Source organism: Terrapene carolina, unplaced genomic scaffold (genome assembly GCF_002925995.2).
Source record: "Terrapene carolina triunguis isolate 2854851 unplaced genomic scaffold, T_m_triunguis-2.0 Scaffold182, whole genome shotgun sequence".
Taxonomy (NCBI): domain Eukaryota; kingdom Metazoa; phylum Chordata; order Testudines; family Emydidae; genus Terrapene; species Terrapene triunguis.
The window spans coordinates 1136742-1150105 of NW_020664533.1; the positions used below are offsets into that span (position 1 = coordinate 1136742).

At 41.5% G+C, this 13364-nt stretch overlaps 2 protein-coding genes across 3 annotated transcripts in view; one reads left to right on the plus strand and one right to left on the minus strand.

Moving 5' to 3' along the window:
- Positions 1–1166: 1166 nt before the first annotated feature.
- LOC113404998 (M-phase-specific PLK1-interacting protein-like) lies at positions 1167–7621 on the minus strand. The gene is made up of 2 exons (XM_026654121.1): positions 7171–7621; positions 1167–2181 (listed from the first exon to the last, which is right to left on the minus strand). The coding sequence occupies exons 1-2, from the start codon at positions 7537–7539 to the stop codon at positions 1978–1980; spliced, it is 573 nt and encodes a 190-aa protein (XP_026509906.1). The 5' UTR covers positions 7540–7621; the 3' UTR covers positions 1167–1977.
- Positions 7622–10444: 2823 nt separating this feature from the next.
- LOC112113496 (succinate--hydroxymethylglutarate CoA-transferase) overlaps positions 10445–13364 on the plus strand; it is a 579588-nt gene continuing 576668 nt past the window's right edge. For both annotated transcript variants that reach the window (XM_024209791.2, XM_024209792.2), the window contains exon 1: positions 10445–10774. In XM_024209791.2, the coding sequence (XP_024065559.2) occupies positions 10597–10774 (178 nt within the window). In that variant the 5' untranslated portion in view covers positions 10445–10596. The remainder of the gene's footprint in view (positions 10775–13364) is intronic.

Below are 13364 nucleotides of genomic sequence, written 5' to 3' on the forward strand. Positions count from 1 at the left end.
TTCCCAAGAGCATAAAACATGTTATTAAAAAGAAACTGCACTGAATTATATATGGAACAGTAAAAGAAAGTTGACTCAGTAAAGCATCCCATTGCTTTTTGTTTGAGCTTTACAGCCCCCGTCAGATAAAAAAAGCAAAGCTTAATATTTCACATTTCATGATGGGTACATTTCATTGTTTTTAGTTCTATAAAACTTTCCATGGTTTATTCTTAAGTCATCTCAGTACTGCTGGTATGCACGGTGGATAAAAACAAGGACAGTCTAATGATACATTACCAATAGCTGGTTAACCAAGAACCAATTTTGATTCTGGACTGAGGGTTTAAATATTCTTGACATCAAGCAGACAGTATGGAAGAATTCTGCAAACATTTAAGGGCTATTTCACATTCCTCATTCAAGTAAAACTCCGATTATTTGAGAGCTACAACTTAGCAAGGTGTATTGAGTAGTGTCCAAAGCAGACATCCATGGATGCAATGCATGCATGCAGGTGTGTGCGCGCATGCGCGTGCACACACACAAAAATCTTAAGAGTATGTGATTCTTACAACTACCAAGGTCATTCTTCTGAAATGATATGAAGCACCCAAACTTAGTATCACAATTTAAAATTGACCTCAGACTTCCTTTACTTTAAGTTCTCACCCATAATCTATATTTAAAATCCAGCATAACAAAGGTCAAAAACAAATACTGATATTTCCAACCATAACATCAAGTGTTTTGACAGTTTTTAGACATTATTACAAGCATAACAAGTCATAGAAAGGGCTTGTTTAAACATGATTTTATTCCCTATTTATTCTGGAAATAAGAGCATCCACACATGGAGTTAATCAGGGATAACTCCAAGTGTAGATAAGCCCTAAACAAAGCTTTCATATAACTTAGACACATTACCCATCAGGAGACAAAAAATGGTAAAAAGGCTCTTGTAGGCAGATATGTTAATCTAGTTTCTTTATCCAAGTCAGAAGAGAGTTATAAATGTTAATGGACAATTTAAGAGTGAAATGTTATGGTATGTAGTGAACTTAATTATCTAATCATACAAACTGAGTTTGATTCATCACCAGATCTACACTATTCTAAAATTTAGAGCAAGACGACATCTTTGTATTCATTTAATTATCTAATGTTTATGTGCACGTTAATCTTTACTTGCCAGAAGACACATTTGTTTGCTATAATCCATAAATTTCTATTTTGTTTTCAAATATGAATCCTTTAAAATGCAACCAAAAACAAACAAACCAAAACCAAACCAAAACAAAAAACCACAACCCAAACATGATTACAGACGTTTATCATTCAAGAGCTGGTTTAACAAATTAAACTTTCCAAATACAATACATTGGTTTCCTGAGATGGCTAAAACTCATGTTTCACTTATTTTACACTAGAATTAACAAAAAATTGTGCACAAAATCAAAATTTAACCACAGAATATAAGGATTATATTTACAGAATATAACTAATTACTTCTTTGCCAAGTACACCTTAACAAAAAAGTCCTAAAATAATTTTTTTACATTACAAACCAAGGATTTACAAAGGTTTTTGTTTTTTGTATTTCCACACTTCATTTTAAAAACGTTGAAACATAAAAAAATACCACTTCCTAAAGGAGTTAACAATAAAAGTTAGGGTAACAATCTGGCATGGAAGAGGTAAATAAATGGAAACCTGTTTTAACAGACACAAATCAATCGCTGGTGATTAAAGAACACTTTGTTCTTCAAAGCTGGTAGGCACTTCCATGTAGCCAGAAATGTATATTATCCACCACTACTTTCCCCTCCCCCATACATAAAAATATTCAATGCAGTAAAAAGAAGTCAGATAAAAGGGTGGACATTTGTTCAAATAAAAGCATTAGCTAGGGTCTTGATTACTGTTCATTTTGTGTAGGTTTAAAGATTTTGTCCCAAAGTTTTCCTGACAGATGGAGTTATTTGGCTTTTAGAAATGTTAACTGAAATACCTCCCTTTTTTACCAGTATATGTTGTTTGCTCACTGCTGTATTGTTGGTTTATGTCTGTAACAGAAACTGGCTCTAGGCCAGCCCATGGGTCCTCAAGCATTGAAGGTCTGTAATAGTTTTCCACATCATTAGACACTCTTTTCCCTCTGCCATGCGCTGTACCAAATGGAGTAGATGTCCTGGGTGATCCCTTTGGAAGAAAACCATCAGGTAAAGAAACATTTAATAGACTAATTAAAACGAAAAAAGTTTTCCTCTAATGTAGCAGACCTTTCAAATTCCATCTGCTAGTGATAATTACCACTGCCCTAGAGTATCTTCCTCAGAAGAGTTTAGTTTATGTATCAAGGTTCATCACAATATTTTCTTGGGAACGGTGATGTACCATTATACAAGAGTAAGCTTGTCTAAAGTAAATGTTCACTTCATATCTGTATGTAACTGCAGAAAAAAACAACCGAGACTATTTTTAAATAGACTACACAGTCCTGAAACAGGTCTAATTTAAAAGCTAGGCAACAAAACAAAGAATAGATTAAGGTTGGAAAGAGTTTACAAAGAACCATTTACAAACAGCAAAATCTAGACACCACAAAGTATTTAAGGGCTGAGAGTTTAATCTGTGCTGTACAAAGCAAAGACACAGTTAACCCAAAACACTTACAGTAAAGAACATTGTATTTGGGTTAAACCAGTTGTTTTTCAAGTTCTACATAAAAGATTCCCTTCTTTAGATAACCAAATGTGGGTATTGTTGCTATATAAATCTGTTAATTGTAAACAGTTTGTGCTGCATTTAATGGACTAATTATTTGTCTGTTGGTGCTTTTGAGACTTGAATTTTGTCAAAGCACAGACAAGTTACGTTAATTATTCTCACTGACTACTGTTGCAAGTACATAACCTAAGAGAACTATAACAAAGATTTTACTTTGTGAATCTGACAGCATGGGTATTGTTAATTTCATACTTTCCTCTGTAAACTTAGTTTCCTTTTGTATAAATCTAGGCCCTTCACACAGCAACAGATAAGATTTTAAACTCTCAAATTTGGCAGGAAAAACTTGGAACCAGACAAACTGCTCAGGGATGGTCTAAACCAGGGATCGGCAACCTTTGGCACGCGGCTCGCCAGGGTAAGCCCCCTGGCGGGCCGGGCCGGTTTGTTTACCTGCCGCGTCCGCAGATTTGGCCGATCGCGGCTCCCACTGGCTGCGGTTTGCCATCCCAGGCCAATGGGGGATGCGGGAAGCGGCGCGGGCCGAGGGATGTGCTGGCAGCCGCTTCCCGCAGCCCCCATTGGCCTGGAGCAGCGAACCGCGGCCAGTGGGAGCCGCGATTGGCCAAACCTGCGGACACGGCAGGTAAACAAACCGGCCTAGCCCGCCAGGGGGCTTACCCTGGCGCGCTGCGTGCCAAAGGTTGCCAATCCTTGGTCTAAACAATGGCACAGAAATTATGTATCTAAAGATACCAGACAGCAACAAGTTTTCCTTCCATACAGAGATGGTCCCTACACCTAGTCACAGAGGAGGAAGAACTGAGGATGTTGGGGACCATCCATCCTCTCCAAACCTCAATTCTAAAAATCTGGTGGTGCAAAGGGGTGCACAATAGGTAAGTTTTTTCCAGAGAGCACCTGAAGTTTTATGGCACTGGAGGTACATCCCACAAATGGGAATATGCAGAAGCCACCTTGATTTTTTTCACCCCACTTCTTATTTCTCCATGTCATCACAATTAAATTATATGGATATGACTAAGATCTCACAAACAGAAGAATGACTACAAGTAGAGAAGTAGAACAACAGTGATGCCACAATTTTCATCTCAGTGTACCCAAGTCATAAGAAAAAGAATATATAAACACAAGAACACCTGTTAATTATATTTCACAAAGCCTTCCATGAGACATTAGTAGATTTACAAGTGTTTCCTAGACCAAGCCAATAAGAACTAGCAAAAAAGACTGGCATTAAGAGACACTCATTTAAGCATGCATATTAAAAAGCAAAGCTGTGTATTCTAGACTTCAGAAGACTGATCAAAGAAAGAGATGCTTCACTTCACTAAAATGTTGTAATCTAATTTAGTGGTTATAACACTGCTCCCAATCACCACACTCAGGAAATCTTTATTCTTTTTGTAACATTCTGCTTATAAATTTTCAGCATTCAGAAGACAATTAATTTATCCAAACTCAAAAACTCTGACACTGGATTTGTAGTAAATATTTTGAAGGGATGATTGCATTGGAGAAGTGTATTTAAAATTCTAACGGGCTCATTTAGACATGAAACTCAATTTGGAATAAGGTGGGGTGTGAAGTTAGAAGGCATTAGCTATTCCTGCCTAACTCCATGTGTTGATGCTTTTTTGGAATAAGAACCCCGTTTTGAAGTAAGCTCATTTGGAATAAAGCACTCATTCTGGAAGAGGAGCTTCCACACATTGTTAATCACAAATCACTATTCTGAAATAACTCCCTATGTATGTAGACGTTCACATCTTAAAATATTAACCATGACCAGTATCTCTAAACACAAAAAAGTGTTAATTCTTAATTTTATTACTGAGAGAGTGCAGGGAAAGGGAGACAAATTTCAGAACACTTAACAATATAGTGAAGCTATTCTCACATCAATCCTCCTTTGAATAGAAAACCTAAGGCTCTGTCTACACAAGGAAAACTGTCTCTAGCTGACATGGTTTAACACCATGATTTTAAATGTGGCAATAATGCCTAGAAAGATATCAATGGTCACTCCCATCCCCAATTTCCTCTGTTAATGCTGAAAAGGTTTTGGTGCCAGCTCAGAGGAGCCAAGGGTTTTCAACCCTTTATAGAAAGCATGATAAGATACCGTTTTACCAGATTTTGCACTTCCTGTAATAATGCTGACATTTTTTGTCCCATCTCCACATTTTTCCAACCTCCACTGATGGGGGAATCAGGGTTACCACGACTATCAGCAATGGGACATTTCCCTGTTGGAGATGGAGCCTCTGTATTCAAAAGTCTTACTAGTCACTACTATGTCCAAACGGTTAATCAAGTTAGCATAAAAAGGTGGTAGTGGAAGTAGAAATACTTATGGCAGAAAACTAAATCAAAGCTAAGTAAAGAGAAAGTCCTATAGTTAGATAGGGACAAGCATTTATTCAAACTGTTTTGAAAATTAATATAATTATAACAAATCTATACTTAATATTATATTTCCCTTTAAGCTTTTTTTAAAAAAGGTTATGGTAACTGAGGGTGCAAATTCAACTGTCCTCATTTTTAGTGCTTGAAAAGCACAATATTAGGTGTTAAGTAAAAAAATCTAACAAACACTGTTAATAAGAATTGCCTTTTCTAAGTCCTGTTTCCAGACAAAAGATTTTAGATGGTTTTTCTAGGTCCCTAAACTTGAGGATGTCAGTAGTATTACAAACTTTAGAGGTTTTGATGTGTATGAGCAATGATGGGTTTACAGGAGAGAGAGAGAGAATATTAGTCTCTCCAATGGTAACACAAACTTTTGAACAGACAATGGAATCAAACTGCTCAGTACTCGTCATTTTCTTCCCAGAAATCATTATGAAATAGCTTTCTCCTGAATGCAGGGGTCTAATCTATTAGAGACTAAGTTGTAGGGACACAGTCATTAGTAGTTACACTTTGCCACAATATAACTTCTTTCTCATGTCTATTAATGTACTCTGTACTTGTGCACCTCAAAGAACAGTTAAATTTAGTTATGGTACTTTTCTAAATATTTTTAATATCTATCAGCATGAAGTTTAAGATCAATTGTTAACTGTCCCCTCCATACCTTTTACTCATGTTAGATCTCAATCCCTTCCTCCACTGCAAATTCCTACCTTTTATTCATTTACTCCCACAAAGAATACATTGTGAACAAAATAACTTGACCAACAATTTTACAGAAATTGAACAAACTATCCATAGTTTCCAATGCTGTAAGCATAGTCCCATGTCAATAACCACTCTGAAAAGGCAAAACCAGAGTGATTTAGCATGAAGACCCATGCACAGCTTATCAGGCACTTTTAGTAGGAATAGAAATAAGTTTTCCAACTGAGCTGAAAACAAATACTAATTTCAGTAGTTACTGGGAATTGTATTTTGTATGGCTTTAACACTGTTCACTTTCTACCTGATTAAGTTGTTTAAAAAAAAAAAAAAGTAGTAAACCACTGTTTGGCGGAGTGTTCTCTACACCTACATATCAGCTATTGGGTCTATGACCATGGCATTTCTATAGTGCATGTGCGTTCTGGTAAAGTTAGTTCTGTACCCCTCCCCCCACTTTTGTTTTTAAAGACAAAGCTTAAGTTATGAACTACAAAAGTTATGACATTGCTAGGTAAGAAATATTTCACCTGCACAGGTGTTACTTTAACTATTAGCCCCATACAGAAACTAACTACAATTCAGAGATTAGCATAGTGATTCATCACTTTAAAATTGGAAGTTGAAAACCACAAAACATTATTGAGACAGTATTTCACTTCTCTTTTTTAAAGTTCCTTTTGTAACTAGGAAAGATTTTCAACTCTGTTTGAAAACAATTTTTTTAGTCATTTTAGCAGCAACCTATGCTTGACTGTACCCAATCTCCCAGTTATGTCAACTCCTCAAGTAAGAGGTCCCGGCCAAAGTTACAAACATTCAAATTCATCTTAGCTCTTAAAAAACAAACTAAAAAGAACTCGGTAAAATTGAGACCGGGGAAAAAGCTAACATAAGGAAGGAGAGAAATGAGTTTGAATGCTGCTTTCTTATCCCGCCCCCTCAAATGCCAGGGCAGGAGGGGAGAGAATATTCCTGGGGTTCTTGTCTCTTTCCCAGCCCCAAAGGGCCTGGAAGTGGATTCTGCTTTGAGTCAGTTTCCCTCCCTTTCAGAAAATGTGGAAAGCGTTGGCTGTATGAATCAGTCTCTCTCCTCCCTCTAGTACAGGGTGGGGATAGATTTCACTCTGTATTACACTCGTCCCTCTTTTCTTGGATCTGGGGAGGGAGCCTAAGGGGGGGCGGGGGCGGAAATTGGGGAGGGGGGGCTGCTGCGTGTTTCAATCCGCCATTAATCTCTTTCCCACACGCGCACGGCGCCCACGCACCGAGGCACACAGCAGCCCCTCCCGCTGTCCAGGGCAGCTCCCCCTCCCATACCTGGTAGTATCTCTGGGAGCCCCGCGGCGAGGACTTGTATTGCTGCGGATGGTGCGGCGGACGCTGCTGGGCCGCGGCCGGGGGTATGCTGCCGTAGGGAGCCGAGTACCTGGGGCTGGCACTGTGCGGCCTGCGCGGGCTTTGACCCCCCGGGGACGGGCTCCCGAACCGCCCGCCGCCGCCGTGGAAGTTGTGGCCTCGGGGCGAGTAGGGCCGGTGGCCGTACGGCGGTGTGTGGTGGGGGCTCCCGTAGCCCCGCGGGGAGGGCGGCATAGGGCCCCCGCCGGAGGGAGGGCTCCGAAACCCGCCGCCCCAGGGCCCCCCGCCCGGGTACGGGGGCGTAGGGGGGCGGAAGCTCTGTCGGTGCATGGCCCCGTTCCGGCTCCCGCTGCGGCCTCAGAACCCCGAGCCGGGCAACGAACGAAAAGTGCGCAACCGCCCCGCCTAACCACCAGAGACACACGGCGCGTGCGCGCGCGGCGTGCTGCGTTGCTGCTCGCTGGGGCCCGACGCGCCCTGTGCCGCGGCCAGGAGGTTCCGGGTTCGGAGGTTCCGGCGAGGCAGAGAGGGAGGGGGGACAGAATGCACCACACCAGCGTTTCCCCCAGCATCAGTTAGGGCACTCTGGGCACCGGGGTCCCTGGGGAGGAGGCGGCAGCAGCTGCTGCCAGGGAGGAGGCACCCAGCAGGGTGGGCAAGGTTTGGCTGAAGACCCCGAAGGTGAAGCTCTCCTCTTAGGAGAAGGCCCCTCGTGTTCTCACTGCTGGCTCCGCGTGGACGGTGAAGTCCCATCCCCAAAGCAGACTGTAGCCATTAACCCGCCTTGGGTTCTAGGCAGGGTAGTGCCTTGTGGCTGGGCCTACCCAAACAGCTGTGCTCTATCAATTCGAATAAATATAAACACCAGAGGCACTTAGATCAACCCCTGTTTTAAACAGATTTAGGAAGGAAAAAGGACCAGAGGGAGAGCTCCCTGGCTTGGGTAGGCATTACCACTCTGGCTTCTCCTTGGCTGGTGCACTAAGAGCTTCCCCCGTCCTCTTTCAATCTACTTTAACCACTGGTTCAAAATAAGATCCCATCTGCCCTAGTGGGTTTCCTCAGGCTTGGTTCCACTTGATGGAAGTTCAGTGCCCCTGGCTCTTCCAGATTACTTTCTCCTAGTAGGGCTCAGGTACCCTCCTCTCTCGTCTTTTGGCTGCACAGATCAGCTTGTTGTTTTTTAAAGTGATAGTCTTACCAGTGCAACCCAATCTTCACAGTATTTATCCTTGTCCTTTCAGACATGCTTTGATTAGTGAAATAGTTAACAATATTGACATTTAAATTATCACTGGGAATCTGAGATGTGAACTACCCTACTGAGTTGAATGGGGCTGCTCCCATATCAGAGCTATTGTTTCAGGCTCTGCAGATTCAGGTCCTGTCTACACTTGAAATGCTACAGCTGCACTGCTGAAGCACTTCAGTGTAGACACTATTCTTATATTGAAGGGGGAGGAGCTCTCCCATCTGTAGGCAATCCACCTCCCCCAGAGGGGGAAGCTAGGTCAAAGAATTCTTTTGTTGAGCTACCATGGTCTATATTCAGGGTTAGGTCAGCTTAACTACGTCATAGAATCATAGGGTTAGATGGGACTGCGTCCACAGGACCACAAGGGTCATCTAGTCTAACCCCCCATCCAAGACATAACTTCATTTCAGTGTTATGGTGGCTCTTTAATGTAGGTTAAATTAATGGAGAAGTGTAGCCCCTTTATATAAACCGTCCAAGATTCTAGCATTGCTTTGAGAACTAGGCCTCAATGCTGCGCTCTGTGTGGGTGGACCAATGCATAGCCGCCTTTCTACTTCAGCATGAGCACCTATAACTTTTTTATTACCTGTCATTTAGGTGTTAAAATTTGCAATGTTGAAGTTAATTTAATCTTTTGCATTTTTTAAAAGAGCTAAGCAAAAAGAAATTACAAATACAAGCCATAAATTGCTGCATTTTATAAACGAACCTTGCAGAATACCATTTCAAACCAAACAAAAGTAACATAACCTGTTTACCTCAATGAAGTTTAAACTGTGCTCCACATGAAAGAGGTCCTAACTTTACAACCTAGTTGAGACTGTATTAAACTAATGCCTTGTTGATTCATTTCCCCCAGAATAGCTCAAATTGTTGATTTCCAACAAAATACTTGTGGGAATCTGCAGCAGATATGTTCTGTGATAGGTTTACCTACCTATTTATGTGTCTACCAACATACTTATATGGTTTCATCACTGTAATACCTGAATGCCTCTCAAATACGTAGAAGTACAAATAACAGTAACAAACTTTATGTTTCCCACCCTGTACAAGAAGCTCTGAAAGTTGCTCAACAAAAGTATGCTAGAGTTTAAACTTGGTAAACTTTCTCTGGAAAAAAATAAGATACATCTCTTAAATGCTGATTAAATGCAACTGGTGGAACTCTCCTCTTATCATCCTCTGGCAACATATCCTAGAGGATGATCATCAGTTTCTAGGGCAGTAAGGAATTTCCTTCCTTACTGGGGGAAAAGTATAATACATTTGTGAGCTATATATTGTAAAGGACACTCTGGTAACCTTATGATGGATGCCTTACAAATGTATGGGATGAATATGCCAACTCTAGTTTTACACAAAGTAAATTAGTACAAGAGGGATTCTTCCCAACTATTTGCTCAACCAGGCAGAATAAAACTTCACAGCACGGGGCAAAATTTATGCCACTCTGGGTTTATGTGAAGCAGCAGTGCTCAGTCTGAAAAGGATTTAGCAGAGGGGTAATACAGAACAAAAATTGCTCCTCTGGGAGCAAAATGTACGAGAAAGCCACCTAAGTCCCCATCTTCCCTAGAAGAGTAAAGCAATAAACCATAGTGAAACAAAGTCTGAGAACTCCCTGACCGTGACTGGGGTTGAGAGTTTTCCCCACAAGCCTGAACCCTAGTCTCCCACTCCTGAACTTCCCACTACCACAAGGAAAGGTGGTCTCATTGTCGCACTCACAGAGAAGGGACTAGGAGACATTTAGCGTCGCGCTTGCGTAGTCCACACAGCTGAGACCATTTTCACTCTCCGAGAAAAAATGGGAGAGACATTGAGAACTACGCCTGCGCGGTGCGAAAGGGTGGGAGAATTTCCGCGTGGAAAAGGTAGACTGGAAGCAGCGTAGAACTGCGCCTGCGCAGTATACCGGACTGGGCACATTTTTCACACACACGGAGGTGGGAAGGGGCCGAGTCAAATCGGACACTGACGCTCCTCCTCCAGTCCTTTTCCCCGAGTGCCTGCGGCTCTGATAGCGGTCGCTACTGCTCGCAGTGAGTCTGTCCTGTGCCTCAGTACGTAGCCCACCGTGCCTCTGAAGCGTGTGATTGTCCCGGCTCGGGCTGACAGCCGCAGCAATGCTGAGCGCTGTGCTGCGAAGAAGGAGTTGCTCCTGTGTCAGGCGCAGGAGGAGTCTGTGCCCCACTCTCCCTAGCAGCAGTGGCTGCCCTGCCTCGCCCCTCTGCCCCAGCCCTCTGAGAATCCTCTCCTCACCTAGCAGCAGCAGAGGGGTGCAGGGAAGCTCTCTCCAGCCAGGTAGCCACTTCTTTTAAACTCTTAATTTAATAAACCACTTGTTTGATCTGGCCTGGACACCGTGGATCGTGTGTATCATGTAACACGTGCGCAGGGCGGTGGAAAGGAATCAAAGTCCAGGAGAAGTTTTACTTAAAAGTATCTCAGAGCAAGCGTCTCTTCATACTATTATTATTTATGTGTACAGGTAGGGTGACCAGATGTCCTGATTTTATAGGGACTGTCCTGATTTTGGGGGCTTTTTCTTATATAGGCACCTATTACCTCCCACCCCCTGTCCTGATTTTTTACACTTGCTATCTGGTCACCCTATGTACAGATGAGAGACCTTTGCCAAACAACCAACATGTTTCCTGCCCCAGCTACCTTAGTTTAGAAAAACAAGCTTTTACAGAGCTGGATGATAAGGGACAAGCCAACATAAATATTTGCTTGGTTGAGAATTACGCTATACGTGTGATGCGCTATAATAAAGTCGTTCATTCCCCAAAGGCGCTGAGAGCGCCACACACACAAACACTGAAATGCAGCTACCTCTAGGGCTGCAGTTACCGAGGGAAACTTCTGCTTTTAGGAAAAATATGATGGGATATTTTAATGTCCATGCAGGACATGAGAATATGACACTAATAATATCTTTCAACGATAGCAGACTGAATTCACATAGTTTTCTAGATAGTTTTCTTTGTCCCCTAGCATTTTAAGGAATTTTTTTTAAGTTTATCTGAAATTGGACTTGACTCTACACTCTTGCTGCAGCATTACTAAAACCATAACTGTCTTGATTGCAAATGATTATTTTTTTCTAAATGAAAATGTACATCTGGCTTTGGGGTATAATTTTCCACAGTGGCTGAGGAAGAACTCAAAAGGTTCTGATTCTAATGCAGACTTTCCAGGGTGGTCAATGAATGTATGCAGGTGGCAAAAAAATAAAGGGAGAATCATGGGAGGGGCTGGAGCCCAAGAAGAACTAATGATCAGACTAGTAACAGCAATATATAGAGAATGTGTTACACTTTTTAGTTCAGTTACAAAAGCTGTTTGTTTGTTTCCATTTTATGGGCAAACAACCCATTTTGTGAGCCTCCTATTATTTAACAAAACTTTTCACTGTTTGGTGATTGCATAATGGATTCACTGTCTCCTTTCCTGCAAGTTCTATTTTTATCTTTAATTAAAAAAACCTACTTTCTGGTGGCCATTTAATAAGCAGAATTGATTTGCTCATTTTCTAATCTGTTTCAAATACCAAATACAAATATAAGCAGCTGAACTGGAATGATCACACCACAGCAGTAGCTTGTACTTTCACTATTCATCCAGATTGATTGCTGGTGTAAGTGTGTGCATTGACGCTGCATCTACTTACACAATGAGTAAATGTGGCCACGGGAGGCAGTCTGCATGAATGAGAGAATATCTACTTTGCAATTCAGTCGAGGAGGGCTTGATTCTCCTCACTTGCCCAGATATAAATCAGAAGTAACTTAGTTGAAGAGAGTGGAGCAGCATTGGTGTAAAAGTGATGTGAGAGAAGAATCAGGCCTACAGAATGCTTCCTTTTGTCCCCTTTCTCCTATATCTGCCTCTGTTTTAAAATATAAAAGAAAACTAAGATTTTCAGGATTAAAAGTAGTACAAATCAATTCTACTATGAAATAACTTCTGGGGGTTTTTTTTGTTAATGTTGTTATAAGATACGATAACACACCTGACACGATCCTGCCTGTGTAAAGTGTACTAAATGTAATGTGGGAGACTCTTCAGTTTAAAATACCCTCAGAGTCTACAAAGTTTGAGTGGGCCTGATTATTTTTTTCTCACTCAGAGCTACTTGTAATAGAGGTCCATGTGTTTGTCCAGTTTATTATAGGAATAAACAATCTGCAAATATGGTATAGCTACACCTGAGAGAGAGGAATTCTTGCCGTAGTTGAGCTATAGGCTTAATTCAATAAAAGGTGAAGTTGGTACTATTTGGTTTACTTAAGAAATCAATAACTGGCACAGGAGAGGATGAAGATGGGGGATGATACTGGGATAGTAGGACTCAGGGAATGATTTTGGCAGTGTTCACATGACTAGTGTATTAGAACTATTATTTCTCTGGTGATCAAGTGGGTATAGATCGAGTGTATCATGTAAAATCAGTCTGCAGCTCATTGGCTTACTATCATAAACCAAAACTGAGGCATCATGTAAATTCATAGATGATTAGGCAAGAGTAGTTCCGCTCGCTGGCATTGCTTCTGAAACTTTCTGAACCAAGCTTTTGATCTACCTTCCACAGACCTTCCCCTCGCCTCTATTTCTGTCATTGGGACAACACCCCTATTCAACTTCCCGTATCTATTGCCCAACAGACCGCTTCTCCCAGAAACACCTCTGCACTTTCTCCTATGCTGACCCCTACTCCAGTGGGGCCATGATCATTGATTGGGGTTCCTAATTAATACTGTAATATGAATGATATGATAATAATGGTGACTCATTCTCTTGTTAATTATGGCTTTGTGTAAATGCATATTTTAACAGGTGAAATCTAAATACTTTGCAGACTTCCCTTAGAGAGTCTGAGGGGACTCCT